The 17,329-nt window shown below is 35.7% G+C and overlaps 2 protein-coding genes across 2 annotated transcripts in view; one reads left to right on the top strand and one right to left on the bottom strand.

Moving 5' to 3' along the window:
* Nucleotides 1-17,329, bottom strand: part of LOC134539682 (DNA ligase 3) — a 454,246-nt gene that overhangs the window by 357,900 nt on the left and 79,017 nt on the right. The gene's annotated exons all lie outside the window — the stretch shown is intronic.
* LOC134539684 (orcokinin peptides type A-like) overlaps nucleotides 8,502-17,329 on the top strand; it is a 140,366-nt gene continuing 131,538 nt past the window's right edge. Inside the window, exon 1 of the mRNA XM_063381881.1 lies at nucleotides 8,502-8,683. Within this exon, the coding sequence (XP_063237951.1) occupies nucleotides 8,594-8,683 (90 nt within the window). The 5' untranslated portion in view covers nucleotides 8,502-8,593. The remainder of the gene's footprint in view (nucleotides 8,684-17,329) is intronic.

The raw sequence follows: 17,329 nt of genomic DNA, 5'->3' as shown, positions 1-17,329 counted from the left end.
ATAAGTCCTAGATACTAAGTAATAGTCATAAAAAAATATAATTCTAAAATAATAATTTAAAAAACTAAAAAAATAATAATAAAATAAAAATAATAAAAATTATATTTATAGTTATTATTTTAGTTTTATCTTAAGCACTGCACGTCCAACCCTGAGTTGGGAGTTTGCATATTTCGTAACGAAATGCCTAGTTTGTAAGACATTTATCTGTTTTCTGTCTTAGTTTCTTAGTTTTTTAGGTGCTGACTGGCGGCGGAGTGAGTGGTCAGTGCAACCACTCACCACCAGGAGCGCTTGCGTCCCTGGTCACTAAATCCAGTACTGGACAATTAGCAAAGCGGACCACGAGTCCAAGTACCCAACCCCCGCATGGTAGACTCTTTTCTACTCTGTCCAACACTTCATCCAAACCATCCTCTGTCTCCTGTAAATTCCTACACGTAATGCATGCCAATTTGCATCCCGCATGAATGTGCCCAGGGTTTTCCATGTGTCTATGCAGGTTTTACCTGGGCCCACCCTATCTCTAGTTATAGTCTAGATTTAAGAGTGAGGGGAGTTAGTCATGGCGCCAATCGCTGCCATGGCTGGCCAATCCCCTCCTAGCACATGATGCATGCAACCCTCTCCCTGCATGGCTAATCCCAGCATGACTAGGCGTATAGGCTTCGGCCTGAGACGCACCTAGGTCCCTCCCTAACCCGGACCCCTCCAAAATACACTTAGTTTTAGTTAGGTTAGGAAAAAATAAAAAAATAAAATTATTAATCTCATCCCTGTTAGCGGTAGACTGTCGTTTGTAAAGCTACTAGTTCTGAGAAGCCTATGATGTACATTCTGTATTGCACAGACCCGAACAAGCCCGAATATCTACCTTCGGCCAACTACGGGATAATTTTTTTATTACTTTACAAAATTGTGGATGGTTGGTTATGTTAGGTTAGTATAGCTATATTAAAAATACAGTCAAATTATTTTAATGTTTTTTTTTTTTTTTTTTTTTTTTTAGGAATTGGCCGAAGGTAGAAATTCGGGCTTGTTCGGGTCTGTGCAATACAGAATATACATCATAGGCTTCCCACTAGTTCTCATCAGAGATAATGAAGAGTGGTGCAGTTCAGGCGGAGCGCACACACGCGGAGTGAGCGGGTGAAGTAACCCCAACTAGTTCTCCGAAACGTCAGCCACGTTTTCCGCTTGCGAAAAAAAAATCCATGGGATCGAACCCCGGATCAACTTGGGTGGAAGGATTGTTTATCTGACCGCTCAACGCGCGACCCCTGTTTTTTAAAAACAAAGCGCAAGCATTTCAAGTGGAACGTTGACGATTTGCTGCAGAGAAAAGAATTTTCGGTACTTCTACAAAAAGATTCCTTTGGAAACCAGTTGCCAAGAAATAGTTTTGTAATACTACGAGAAAGATATTGTAACTTTGCACAACACTTAGCTATCGTTATTTTAACATCTATGAAATACGATTTTAGAGACAATATTGAATACGTCCTACGAGAATTTGCGCTTATTTTATATTTTAATCGATGTTTGATAAAGCATATATTTTTTTAACCATGGAAAAGATAATCGAATATTCAAACAATTTGATTTCATTTTGTTGTATCATGCTTCATTTTGGGCCCAATTAGTACTGGAAAGTTATTCAGGGAACGGTTTACAAACAACTTTCATTGTTGAAGATACTGGGACAACACAAAGCATAAATTCCTGGGAAAGAATAAAGAGCTATTATGTATTATACTGACCGAACCTAACATAACCTAGAATTACTGCGTACACTATTTTGTGATGGTACAGTTGCTTTCATGCAAACGTAAACATTTAAAAATATCTGTAATTTTAGATAGATATTTCTATTCCATTTACAAAAAAATATATATTTACGGTGTAAGGTAAAAATAACTTAATCGAAGTATTCTGAACATGTAAGCACAAGAACCAGATGTTTAATTAAAACGGGAGCAGATAAATGTAGCAAAATAAAAACCAATAACCTGTTATTTCATCGTGTATCTTCCATAATTTAATTTTTTTGCAATTAGTTTTATTTTTTCATTAATGGTTGCTAACAAGTGTGCTATACACCAAACACGTTTAGAACTGTTAAAAAAATTGCTTTCAATAAAGTAATATTATATTTAATCATGACAAAACAAACCCTTCCGTTATCAGCAACATGTATCGCCTTGATAGCGAGGGAATGGTACTGAATTTTCACCGTTACGTACGAATTGTTTTGCGAAAGCGATAACCCGAGTGAACACTATCTCATTACATTAACATAAAGGCAATCAAAGTTCATAACGCGTGAAATTAATCTCACGGAATGACAACAGCAGATGAGCATTGGATTGTAATCTTGGAACTTAACCAACACGGACACCGGTTCATATGGAGAGCTTGGAGGGATAGCAACTTGATTTTGGTCAAAACAATAAATAACCTATTTAACTGAGAAGTAAATACACACGATATTGTATAAAATGATGGATGCATGCTACAAATCTCTGCTCATATGAATTTTTTTTTACATGAAATCATAGCCAAAGTAAATATTAACAACTAAATACAACAAATACAGTTTTGAAATCAGGCAAACACTATTATACTGGAAACCCAAAAATTGCGAGGATCATGCAGTCGTTAAAAATGTTTAAACACTAAGAACAGAACGTCTGTATTATTGGGTTTAAATTAAAAAAAACCCATCGAAATTAAGAAAAAATCTACTTCTGCAATTAAACTTGTGATTTAATATACACACTATCTGCAAATTAAGATGAGAATATTTAAAAACCTCTTTGGTTATAAGTAATGCGAATTTAAGAAGCAGTGATTTACTCCTATCATAAATACAAATTATGTAACACCAATTTAAAAAGCTGCATTAAAATGTTTGAAAATTACTGTATAGGTGTTTTCGAAAAGATATTTTTTCTTAGCAATTTTTTTATGATGTGTGTATACAAGCTGTAAGATTTTCACCAAAAAAATAATTTCATACAAAAGTTTTTTGAAGACACGTTTTTATGCATGTTGTTAACTAATAAATTTACTTTGAGACCCTTGTAGTTTTTCTTATATACTTAATCAATTTACATCGGAGTAAGCAGAACTTTTCGTGTAGTTCTGCAGTGTAAAACAGTAAAGAGATTGAGGCTTACGTTATTTTTAAGGACATGTAGTCGTATAGACTTACAGCAGAAGTGTACTGTAATATATTTCGATGTTGTTTTTGTTTTTAAGTGGTTCACCATGTGGCATTTAGATTATGTGATCAAATAAATCACATATTTTAGAAAAACACTGTAAAATACCCAAGCTTTATCACAAAAATATATTCCATTTGCAAATATTATTTAAAATATTGAAGTGTATTTTACGCAAATATGACCATCGACTTGCAGTTGAAAGCTTATTAACGTGGTATTTGTTAAAAAAAATTGTATAAAAGTTAGTTAAAAAGAAATATCCTTGATATAATACTAAAATATATTACTACAAATTCTTACTAAACACAGATTCAATTCTAGATGTTCTGAAGTGTACAAAAATTTTCAAGCATCGATTGGATAAATATGACATTAAAGCTCAAGAACTAATCCTGGTCACGAAAAATTTAGTCCTCTTAAAAAAAACTCCAATGAATAACGAGTTCAGTTCCATGGTTACGATAAATTATGTATCAGTCATCCCGTTCGGTTGATGAAATGTTCGCATTACCTTCAAAGCTGATAATCTCGCAGTAAAGCGCTGTAGGCTTTGTAAGTATTTTCAGTGTAAATTGAAATGAGTTTTTGTAAATTCAGTAGTATCAGATATGATTAAATATAGTATTTATACTTGATTTAAAATTTCCCGACTAAATTATTTCCGTAGTTCTACATTCTTTAGATATCAAGATCAACAGATCAATGAGAAACGTGAAGCCTTGATGTATTGTTATTAAACATTTCCTGCTGTGAAGGATGTATGCATTACCCTATCAATTAGTTTCCTTGGAGAACTACTTTGAAAACCATCCTTAAAAATACAAAGGATAAAGCAAATAGCAATCATATGTTATGAATTGAAATACACCTTAATTATTGATTTTCACGAAGATGATTTTGTAAGAAAACAATAAATTTTTTACCAAAAAAAATTCAACATACTCACTTCATTGATTCAGTTACAGCTAAAAATTTATTATCATAGCGCGCACTCAATACTAAACCTCAAAAAACTGGAGTCATTTCATCACTAAAAATATATCTATTAAATTAATAATAAAATCCACTTGATTTAAATATAAGAGTCACCATGTCTGTTAATGTATCTCTGTGTTGTGAAAAAAAATTATTTTACTATTTCTTTTTGTAGACTCTCAAATTTCAAAGCTGCAGATTGCTCGCCTGGTGAGTTCTATTATCGTCTGAGACGAAGAGTTCGCCGAGGTTTCGGTCGACACTGTATTCGCCATCTTCAGGGATATAATTATCCTTCGGTAGGTCGATCCTATAGTAAATCTGATCAGCTCTTCGCCTTCGACGCGAGTAGAAGCCACAAACCACGTGAAAGCCCGAATTAATTTGCTGCGCTGTAAATTATTTTTATTTTGTAAATGGAACAGGAATGTTCATGTAAAATTACATATTTTGTAAATTTGTACATTTACATGGAAAATAACTGTATCACTACAAAAAAAATATTCGCAGATATACTGGGTTACATATACACTCCCCCCCCCCCCCGGGGGGGGGGTAGAGCCAATCTTCCAAAGGTTATGCCCCAGAAACAGAAAATGACCCAGGGTACCACGAAGCAAATTATTTCTTATGGATAGAGACCGGAAAAATTCGCATATTCATTAAGAGATTGTCTGAAATTCATACACGTATACCTTTAAGCTGCTCTTGCTATTGGCTCACTGTTCGTCTGGGCGACTCTGGGCCAATGAGAAACCCTCAACCAAAGAAGTAACGAATCACGGGCAAGCCAGTTGAGACGACTCACAAGTCAGCAGCCAACGAACTGGCGTTTTTTGTCCGAGTGTACAGAGGACTGTGTAGACTATCCTGGAGGTCATCGAAACCGCGAATTTTTCAGGTCCCTACTTATGGATGTTTAAAACAAGAAAAAAAATTGTCAAGCAAAAATTTTGGTCACATATATGAAGCAAAAATATATTGTTCCCAATTCTGATGGTTAGTTTCCAGTCTATTTCCAGCAACCACTTCGATTCAGAAACCTTGTAATTTCGAGTAAGCTATGCTCCATCGGAGGCAATCGGAACGTGAGTCGCGAGTGGCGGGTGTATTCTTCACGTGCCTTAAGCGTGCACGTGCGGCACGTGCATTCGCGTGCACGCCCACGCCACGTGCAGACGTTTTGTTTCCGCGTGCATGCTTGCTTAACGGCTCGCCAACTTCCACTGCAGGCAATGCGAGCGTGAATTTCTGTGGTGATCTTCAACGTTCGGTTTCCATTCAGATCTGCAGTCAGCGGGGGCGGAAGAAGATATGCGAGTGTTCCGCGTGACGTCACGTCCTATCACAAACTACCCCCCAACCCCTCCTTTTCCACCCGGGCATTCACTTATTTTCCGAAGCTATGCGGGTTGCCACGAATTTCACGTTTATTATTTATATGTAAGATATTAGCTCTCGGTACACGGCATCTAGTAGGAGCAATTTCGTGATTGCGACGGAAGTCAAAGGAACGGAAATGTGTAACATCTGTGGAGGATGCCAAGGTTCACAAAGTCAAAGGTAAACTTAATGTATTAGCTATTTTATGAGTTTTTAAAAATATGGGCAATATAGTAATAAAATTCTTTGTCGAAAATCTGTTCCAAAGTGGGGTTTGGTAGCTAAAGAATTTTTTTTTTCCCTTTATTTTCGAAAACTGTCACTAGTGCCCTGTATGAATTTCCTTTAAGACTGTAGAAATCCAGAAATTTGTTCACAAATACGTTTATAATCGACTTAAAAATTGAACGTTAGTTTTACTTTTGGCGGGTGTATGCTATAAAATTTTTCTAAAGTAGTATCTTAACACGTGGATTACTTGGTCAAACGCGACTACAAAGTTCAGGTAGTATGTAATAGTTGCCTCGCTGTGTAACGCTAGTGTGCATTTTAGTGAAGATAACTCCACTCATTTATTTTGGTTTTTGTATTTTGCTTTGATAAGATGAATAATGAAGATTAGTGAGCTACTTAACGGGATAACGTTTATGTTACGAGGCAGGAAACGTCAGTTTGAATTAATTAAAGCCCTTTTTTTATAATTTAAGCCTTAAATATTGTTAAACTTCTTGTGACTTGTTACTATTTGTAGCGAGATTGACTGGTAGAGTTGAGTATATATATTTTACAGTCCCTGATCTGCACTTTCGAGGGGGAAATAAACTTGGGAACGAAGTGTACGTTTTATTAATCGGCCCAGTATTCGTGTGGGAAGTAGTTTGAAAATCGCTGGCGGAGAAGAAGGAGAAAATACGGCAAGGAACGAACTCACTCGTGAAGAAAAGACTAAATATATTCTGAGAGTTTTTTTAGCCATTTTGTTTACAAACCATTATTATCACATCTTTTTTTACTGTTGCTTGAAGTTTTTTTCTGCGTAGTGGAACGCTGTAAATTTACAATCAAATTTTTAAAAAAATTTCTTACGCAAATAACTGAAAAGCACGCGATAGACGAAGAGATATGTCGCAATAAGCTTACTTCCGTAGTACAGTTGTATTCGCGCCGGCACACGGTTCAAGTCCGGAGTAAAGGCAAAGCTGTAAATTTGCATCATATAGCTAACTCCGTCATAGTGCACACACGGAAAAAAAAATCTGGTACTTTTACGAAGATTCCTATGGAAACCAGTTGCCAAAAATAAATTTTTAATACCACAAGAAAGATATTGTGACTTCGCATACATGAAATACGTTTTTTCGAGATAATACTGAGTATTTATTACGAAAATTAGCGCATAATTTTATGTTTTAATTGATGTTTCATTCCATAATTTTTTTTAACCCTGGAGAAGATAATAGAATATTCAATATTTTGACTTTATTTTGTTATATGTATTTTGCTTATTAAAGTGAGCAGTTGATGCTGGGAAGCTATTAAGGGAACGGTTTACAAATAATTAAATACTGGAGGTACTGGAGCAACAGAAAGCATAAATGGCCAGGTAAGAATCCAAACCCAGTATTATTGCGAACACTATGTTTGTAGTGATACAGTGTACAATGTACAAAATGTAGAAACATCTGTAATTTAACATGAATATTTATGTTTAATTTTCAAAAAAAAAAAAAAAAGTCCGGTTTACATAAATGAAACCAATAAAAAAGTGAAAAAGACATGATGGTGTTATCTTCAATGATGAAACTTATAACCAATTACACATTTAATTATTAAAAAATAGCAAAAGCTGGCTGATATTTCAGAGAAGCATTTAAATCCTGGCCTGGCAATTCTCTTTTCCATATTCCGTGTTTTAAAAAAAAATTATCCATGGGAATTTTCGGTATTTTTTTTTTCTGTACTACGGTTACGTTCGTTACGTTCCGTTATATCCTTGATGAATGTCGTCGTGCGTATCAGAAAGAAAATAATAATTGCACGTGATAAAGTATATTTGACAGAAATAAATTGAACAGTTAACAGCAACACCGCTTCTTTTTTTAAAAAAAATTTGGTTGTCTGTAAAGTCAGTTTACGGACGATAGTTTAACGTGACGTCATAACAAAACATTGATGAAATGATTGCATACTTTATGAATAAAATTGAATCATTTCTATTTTAATAATAAAAGAATAAATACTTGAAATTATACTAGTAATCAAATTTTTAAAATGCAATAATAATTAACCTTTATTGCCGAAATTGTTTTTGTAATAAGCGATGAAAACCACATTAACTTTTCACTTCACTTTATAAACATTCGAGTGGAAGAGAGATAGATGCGGCGCAAGCGTACAATGAGCGTAACGGGACACAGCGTAACGGAACAATGTGCGTAACGGGACACTTTTTCGTGCGTGCAGCCGGCGTTCATCGATTTATTAGACGTTGTCACGTCAAAAAAAAAGATGAAATTTTAAGTTTCGAGATTTGTTTCCGAATGTTAAATTTAGGGTAGAAACGTATTTGGAAGGAAATGGGGGGAGGGGTAGAGATTAAAAGAAAAAAAAGGGCTTCGTAAAAAAAATTATTCACAAAATATAAATAAAAGTTTATCACTATTTATACCCCGAGGTGTTCAGTCACAGGAGAAAGAAGACGAAAAAAAAAGGTGACTAGTTTCTTGAAAGGCTCTGGCGGCGGTCTTTATAATAAAAAATAAAAGATAATTGTCGCCGTGCGCATGTGCTGTACTGTTGGAAATCGCCCGCCGGTCGAGGGAGGTTTCTGCGACCTGCGCGCAGCGGCCGTGCGCGCCCCTCCACCCACCCCCTACCCCCCCTCTCGCCGCGACGTGTATATATGCGGCCGGGCGGCGGGGACCGCCGAGTCAAACAGGTGGTCGCCAGACCCCAGCACACAGTCAAGTCGCACCACCCCGGCGCTCCCAGGCTCGCATCACCCCGGCATGGCGTCCACCTCCACGGCGAGATGTCTCCTGGGCCTCGTCGGCGTCCTCTGGTGCTGTCTCGCAGCGGCCGCGGCGCTGCCGGTGCAGGTGCGTCCCCGCCGCTGTCTTCCTGAGACAGTCTCAGGGCTCAGCACACAGCCTGGTCAGTCTGGTCAGCTTGGGCGGGGGATAGTCTAAGGGTTGGTAATTAAGGCCAGTCTTTGGTTTGGTGTTACCGTACCTACCCGGGCTTCGGCACAGCTGTAACCTTCGGGCGGGAGACATGCTGATATTGAAGTATCCAAGGTCATCCATGTTCGGATTCGTGGGGGCTCGGCCGCGGTGAGATTGCCCGGGAAAGCACTATACCTGAAAATGAAGGGTGCCATGGGACTGATCCTTTACTGTGATAGTTCCCTGCTGAGATTTCCTCTAATGGCTCAGGATCAGGATTGGAGTAGGAAAACGTGGTGGTAGTGGTCCTCCTATGCTTGGAGAACACTGCGAAGGGACCCCGCCCTGTTGACGAGTGGAAGTGTTGAGCTACTCAAGCTCGGGTACTAGCCTGCTGAGCTAGTAGGGGTTGGATAGGCCTCAGCTGGATCACGAGCAACTGGGTGACCGAGGGGTCCCAGGGATGTGAGTGGTATGGTTCCGTGTCGGTGCTACTCAGATCCCACAGAGGGGGCTGGCTCTGTAGGTGGTCTGGGGGTTTACGGCGGAACTGGGGGCGGGTCTCCTCAACCTCTCGACCTAGCCGTGCGCTCACCAGTAACATGCCGCGATTGGAAATGGCGAATCTATTTCCCGGTTCTCGGAACCCATGTTGGGCACTGGCAACAGTGTCTGGCATGTAAAAGACCCATATTTCTCCTAACCAGGACCACACCCTAACGGGATCATAAGCCTGGGGGAGTATTGATGAATTTATGAGGTGTGAACCTAAGTTACATGTCTGTTCAGCAAAGTGTGGTAAAGGGGCTGAAAAGGCGACTATGCTGGGTTGGTGGCCCTAGCCGCTGGTCATTGCCGAAGCTCTAACACCCTCCCGATCAAACAATAGGGAGCGATCCCTCACAGTTCTGTTTATTTGTAGCTCTGGAATGTCTAATCAAAGAGAACTGGAATGCTACTCCCACCCTACCCTATTAGGGCGCACATGTGGGAGTGGAACAAGAGAACGCCGGCCGTAAGGTCGGAACAATCTGACTTCCAGCGGGCTCCTTGCGATTGGTCAGGGACCGTCCACCTCTATACGTCATCCCGCCACTGCACTACAAAATAGCGTTGGCAGTCGCACTGGGTTTGGATTCTTACCCGAGCATTTATATTCGATTATCTTTAGATTGTATTTCGATTATATTTAAATTATGTATTCGATTATCTTTCGATTATGTATTCAATTGTAGTTCCCATGGTTAATAAAAAATGCTTTAGTGAAACCTCAACTGAAAAAAAAAATTTATGTGCCAATTTTCGTAAGAAATGCTCAGTATCACTTCGAAAAACGTATTTCATAAGTGCAAAAAAAACCTTTAACATTGCCACGATCGTAACTTTAAATGTGATCTGCGCGTATCGCATATCTTGCAAGGGTTCTTATTAATTCTGTTAACAATAAAAATGTAAACGTCGTCTTACTATCAGAGTAAACCCAAGCATTAAAAATTGGTTGTCTGATAAGTCGGTTTATGGACGATAGTTTAACGTGACAACGTCATAACAAAACATTGATGAAATGATTGCATGCTTTTATGAATAAAATTGAATCATTTTTTATTGAATTATCACTATTTTGTATGGATACAAAGAATGAGTGAAATGAAATGTACAATTTAATTGATAAATTAACTTTTATTTGCACTCATTAATTCAAATATGTTTATTACTTTAACGAACAGATTATTTTAACTATAACTATTAAACATGTTTGCTATTTAACTTCTTCCAATCTGTGTTATTATGTTAAGGATAGAACGATGATAGGAAAAGTAGGAAACGAATGGGAGTGTTTCAAGGATGATGTGAAGGAAAATGGCTTATCCAACACCAAGATGCAGTCAAAAATAATATATTTGCGCCACGGACTCTGCAGCAATGCTAGGAGGAACGGGTTTGCAAAGAGCAATGAAAATGTTACATTGAAATGCATGAAAACAGAATTACGCCACGAACTCGGTCGCAATGCTAGGAGGTTCAGGTTAGCAAAGAGCAATATAAAATGAGCGTAACGGGACATATCTTAACGGGACAATGTGCGTAATGGGACACTTTTTCGTGCGTGCAGCCGGCGCGGCGTCTATCGATTTATTAGACGTTGTCCCGTCAAAAAAATTTAAACGTCCTTTCTTTACTTTGATGACGTTCGGTCTCTCACGGAAAAGTTGAAAATTTCGTTCTTTCATGGCCATTTGTTGTTCTGTCACGAATATTTCCAACGGATTTTCACTAAGAGAAACATTATAGCTATGAAAAGTCACGCAGAAGCCGATATTTATGAAAAATGGTCATTTTTTTTACATCCATAATATTACCCTCAGTAAATTCATTTGTAAATATTTGTGACAGGATAAACAATGGAAGAGAGTTATAGGTAGTGTTATGTTTAAAAGAAACAGTCCACGGCTAAGAGTGAGTAGAAAATGATAAAAATCAATGTAACCTGGCAAACAGTGCCTTAAAAAGGACACCCTCCTTAATTATTTTGCTTGTGTAAATTCGTATTTACGCTCATGATTTTAAAAGAAAATTCACAGTTTTAACTGTGGGCAATTAGCGGGTTCACACCACTCCAGGCTAAACTCAACTTCCTTAATATCACCAAGCCTTTTCAGAGTGTTCAATGGTAGATCCTTTGGTGGGCAAACTGGACTTACAGTGCTCCGTCGCGTCCGTCAAATACTTGTCCGTTTCGATGCTGCGAACTGACTAGAATGCTTATACAGAGTTAAAAAAATTAATCATTAAAGTTAAGAACTACAATATCATTTAACTCATTGTTTTCCCTTATGATATTTATTAACATATTTTCCGATTTTGCATACGCAATTTCTTACACTTATATTCCTCGAGCAAATTTGACGTGAGAATGTCTAATAAATCGATGAACCCCAGCTGCACGAACGAAAAAGTGTCCCGTAACGCACATCGTCCCGTTACGCCGTGTCCCGTTACGCTCATTGTACGCATGCACCGCATCTCTTTCTCTTCCACTCGATTGGAACAACCATCGATTTGACTTTTTCGAGGCACATTAAACTTGAAACACTCCCATTTGTTTCCTACTTTTCCTATCATCGTCCTATCCTTAACAGAATAACACAGATTGGAAGAAGTTAAATAGCAAACATGTATAAAAGTTATAGTTAAAATAATCTCTTCGTTAAAGTAATAAACATGTTTAATTAATGAGTGCAAATAAAAGTAAATTTATCAATTAAATTGTAGATTTCACTCCTTCTTTGTATCAATACAAAATAGTGATAATTCAATAAAAATGATTCAATTTTATTCATAAATGTATGAAATCATTTCATCAATGTTTTGTTATGACGTTGTCACGTTAAACTATCGTCCGTAAACCAACTTTACAGACAACCAATTTTTTTTTGTATTAAACATCACTCTCAGAAATGTATTCAAACGTAAAGATCTAAAAACAAAACAAAAAAACATTTAGTAGAAGCAGCTGAACAGATAAACAAGCTTAAAAACATTTTATTGGAGTAAAGGTTGCCAATAGGTACCTTGCTAACATTTTGGAGGTTTGTTTCCTTTGTCCGTCCGTCGATAGTTAAAGCTTGGTAGGGTTATAACGGACTGACGGGTGGGATATTTCCCGGGCCATCTGATTCGCTGCAGGTCACGTGATTGACGACGGGTGTGTGACGGACGGGTGTGTGACGGACGGGTGTGTGACGGACGGGTGTGTGACGGACGGGTGTGTGACGGACGGATGAGACGGACAATTGTGATTGGGTAACCACTTCTTCTCTTTGCTTATAACTGTCTCGGTATCTTTCAATGGCGTGTTAGTAACAACTGTAGTTCAATCATCAACATGAAGGAGATTCATATGTTTTACAAGTCTATTTTTTATACTCAATGAATCTACGAAATAATTGTGGCTCTATAAGTTGTTTGTTAAATTTTTTTAACAGTTTTATTAGTTACAGTAATTTTCATGAGAAACTAAAGGCAAATTTATTTTTAAATCCTAGCTTGAGTGAAGAGAAAGTAATCGTGTGTTATATAGTTTTGCATTTAAGGTTTGCCTGCGTCATTTATCGTTTAACTCTTTTTTTGTAAGCAAATCATTTGTAAATGAGTAAAAATCGGGTTTTCTAAAATTTATAGAATTATTAATTGTCAGTGTGTTGCAAAAACCAAATATTTATGTATATATGATATCCTAAAACTAAAATGCTTTAAAACAAATACAGCATAAAAAAAGTTAATTTAAAAATGTATAACATACTATTTTATGTTCTCAATTCAATCTACGATTTGAAATAAAAGTTTGCTTTTAAGTTTCTTAAAGCCATTAAATAACACTAATTGAAGTAATAAAATATTTTTAATAACAATAGTTCAATTATTGATTTAATTCAAATATTAAAAATAAATTTCCAAACTACCCATTTAACCACGCAAAATAGTTTTTTTTCTTCTAATATGTCCAAACTATAGCGTAACCCAGCTAATTTTAAAATTTTAGAGTAGTTAAAGTTCAGCCATGTTGTTTATTTCGTTGTGTTTTAAAATTGGCTACATTTTAAGGACGATCTGATTTATTTATTAAGAAAATATTTCATGCATTTTAATGTTTCTTTAAACGTTTTGTCATCAGATATTCATTTAGTGTTATCCGTGAGCGTTGATAAGTCACCCAAGTTTTCATAATCATTATCACTTACGTAACAATACATCTTGCGAAAGACTACTCAGTATCTATTGACCAAATACGCGAGCAAACAACTAATATAAAAGAGCTTTAGTGTTTAGACCACGGGGACAGCCATTAAAATAAAGCAATGATATAAAAAAGAAGAAAAACGAACATGTTTGTGTGTGGATGAGCCTTAATTTAACCGGTTTGAGCGCGAAACGTAGGATATAACGGCACGACTGGGTGGAGACTCGCGTAAAACTTAACAATTGTATTCCGTGAACTGAACGAAATCCAATGCTGCGACCATATCCGTACTCGACATGGTTTTTTTTTAGAAAAAAAAAATATGAGAATCTGCAATGGTTTTAGTTTCAACCCGTTTTTTTATTCATTCAACTGAAAGTAAAACTCAGAAAGTAGTATTTTAATTATTAAAAAAATTATGATAGCATTTGTAAATAATACATCTGTGTTACACCATACCCACAATAGTATCCATGTCATTAAATGAGATTCATATGGGACTATAGGACACGCTTACATCAAGATCATCTCGGCTTTCGTAGCCAGAGACATTAACTGATATTTCTTCAAGAGTTTTAAAATCGCCCTTGAAGATGATAACAGCAATAAATGCCAAAACGTCGGAACGTAAAACATTTTTGCAGACCTGACCACAACCTATGAGCCAAGAATAAGTTTAAAAATGTTGCTGTATTGTATTCCAGCTAATACGGGCGTTTGTAAGTCCGTGTTAAATCTTTGGTTTAGTATGTATGAAATTAGAATTTAAAAATTCTTGGACCGAAAACTTTCAATAGGTTTTTAAAAAAAAGTCAAAATTGTGTGCATTTATGTAAAGAGTTCTTTGCCAGAAGATTTTTTATAAAACACTCAGTTTTATGGAACGCGTAAGTTATTTATTTTTCAAAGTCAAGAAGAGGGAGTCGCAATAATTATTTCAGTGAACAAATTTAATGTGTTTTTCATTTTGGTAAACATTGCAATAAAAATTACTCGCAAAATTTTAAAACAGACATCTGAGTAATTTCTGTTAAAGTGTCTTTATCTGTAACGCAAATTTTACTGATTCACAGCAAAAATTTTCCTGATTTGCGCCGATTTTCCTGATTTAAATGTTTCGTATCTACAGCAACACAGCACTTAAAGTATTGCCTTAGTGAATTTCACATTGTTCGCAAAACTGGTTGCCTAATTGCGTTTGTAAATATGAAATTATGTTAACAAATATCATAGGGGAAAACAATAAGTTTAATGATATTTGAGTTCTTAACTTTAATGATTGTCAACCTACAAAAGATAAATTTTTTACCTCTATACAAGCATTACAGTCAGTTCGCAGCATCGAAACGGACAAGTATTTCATTACAATTGGTTTCTCTTGATTTTGTTTCACGTCGTTTTACTTCATTCATTTATTTCATTACATTCGCGTATATTTCATTTCATTTATACTATATCATTGAAACCGGTCTTCATCTCGTGACATCAGCCGTTATTTCAGTCAGCGGAACTGATCTGCTGCTTGAGAGGAATGACTTGTGTATGTCGATTCCGAAAACTATACAAGAGTTTCCAAATGCTGCGTTAAGTCGATAATAATTCTCGTGTTTCTCAGAAGTAAAATTTCATGGGGAAAATTTTTTTTTGCACCAAGTTGACAAAAAAATAAACTACTTATTCAAAAGCTTGTAGAAATATTTTTGACCCGGTAGAACTTTTTTCACGGTAGATAATGGGCGTTCTTTACAGCCCCTCTCATAAACGAGTGCTAGTTTTTTTTTGTAGCTTCATGTATGGTATCAAGCTGTCATTATAAAAAATCTATTTCATAAAATAAAACAATTTTGTTTCTAGAAATCATTTACAAATTTTTCGGCTGTCAATCAAAAACCGCTTTATTTACGTTGTATGTATGTGTCTCGCTCTGATCTCACTGCAAGCGAGGCGTGAAATATGAATTTAAAATAAAAGTTATTTTACCTGAATAAAACTAAAGTACAAAACAAATTTAAAAAAACCTTGCGTGGACAAAAAAAAATTGAACTTCTCTGCCTCAAAATCAATAATGGTGTATTTTGTGTATTTACATAATAATATTCAGATAACTTGAGAACGTTCAGAAACACTCTATGTTTAAGTACGCGTGCTTAAAATATAGCCTGGTAAAAAACAAGAATAATGATATAAATCTGGTGGAACCAGTATTAACGAATACAGCCCACGAATGGACAATAAATTAACAATATTATAAAATATTGCAATAAAATATTATTTACAAATATTGGCTCCAAATGATTGCATACTTTTATGAATAAAATTGAATCATTTTTATTGAATTATCACTATTTTGTATGGATACAAAGGAGTGAAATGAAATCTACAATTTAATTGATTAATTTATTTAATTTGCACTCATTAATTCAAATATGTTTATTACTTTAACGAAGAGATTCTTTTAACTATAACTTTTACACATGTTTTTTATTTAACTTCTTCCAATCTGCGTTATTCTGTTAAGGATAGGAAAAGTAGGAAACGAATGTGATGTTTCAAGTTTGATGTGCCTCGAAAAAGTCAAATCGATGGTTGTTCCAATCGAGTGGAAGTGAGATAGATGCAGCGCAAGCGTACAATTAGCGTAACGGGACACAGCGTAACCAGACAATGTGCATAACGAGACACTTTTTCGTGCGTGCAGCCGGCGTTCATCGATTTATTAGACGTTGTCACGTCAAAAAATTAAGATTGTTCTTATTTATTGCATTCCATAACAATAAAGAAGTAAAAACTTAACATCTTTCGGACGTGCATGTTACTAAAACAACTATGGACGTTGAACAAAACTTTTCCTAATTATTAAGTAAATTACTGTACATGGATTCATAATAATTATTTGTACAGACCTTCATTATGGTACAAAAACTTCTAAGGTGAATAGCTTAATGAATTTTGCAAATGTTTTGTGAATTCCAGGTTTCCAAACACGTTGCGTAACCAGAAAGCATTGAAATAATAATGAGGTTTTGATTTAGAAAACTTTATTTTGAATCATAAATTAAGAAATGCGACCATAGTGTATCGATCAAATAATTTAAATTAATATTAAAATTATATATTATTATTATTATTATTATAAAAGGACAAAAAATTTCGCACTAAATCGATTCGAATAAATAATCTAAGCCTTTCCGAAGCACCCTACCCTACACGTGTGCCGCATGAGAGACAAGTGCAGAAGTGACGGGACAAGTGCTCACTGCAGTTCGCGGTGCAGTACTCCTGGTATGTTCACGTCACAAGCGTTATGTCAGTGACAGCAAAGATGTGTTATGAACAGGGTGTTTTCCACCACCTGCACCGTCTAGCTGGTGGTTGTTACAAAGGAATAAAGCAAAACATTTATACTTTCTTTTTCTTAAGTAGTTATTGAAACTGAAAAAAAATTCTGTACTTTTACAAAATATTCCTTGTTTAACCAGTGGCCAAGAAATAGAAAGATATATATATATATATATATATATATATATATATATATATATATATATATATAAGTATAACAAGATATCAAAGAAAGATATTCAAACTTTGTACAACACATGGCTATGGTTATTTTTTGCACATATGAAATACATATTTACGAGATAATACTGAGTATTTCGTACGGAAATTGGTGCATAATTTTATATTTTAATTGATGTTTCATTCAAGAATAATTTTCTAACCACGGAAAAAAATTAATGAACATTTAATAATTTGACTTTATTTTGTTTTATTGTGCTCATTAATTAGTGTAATTAAAACTGGAATGATATTCAGGGAAGGGTTTACAGTTAACTTTT

Source organism: Bacillus rossius, chromosome 15 (genome assembly GCF_032445375.1).
Source record: "Bacillus rossius redtenbacheri isolate Brsri chromosome 15, Brsri_v3, whole genome shotgun sequence".
Classification (NCBI taxonomy): domain Eukaryota; kingdom Metazoa; phylum Arthropoda; class Insecta; order Phasmatodea; family Bacillidae; genus Bacillus; species Bacillus rossius.
Note: the sequence above shows the minus strand (reverse complement) of the source record. Positions and strands in the feature narration are given on the sequence as shown.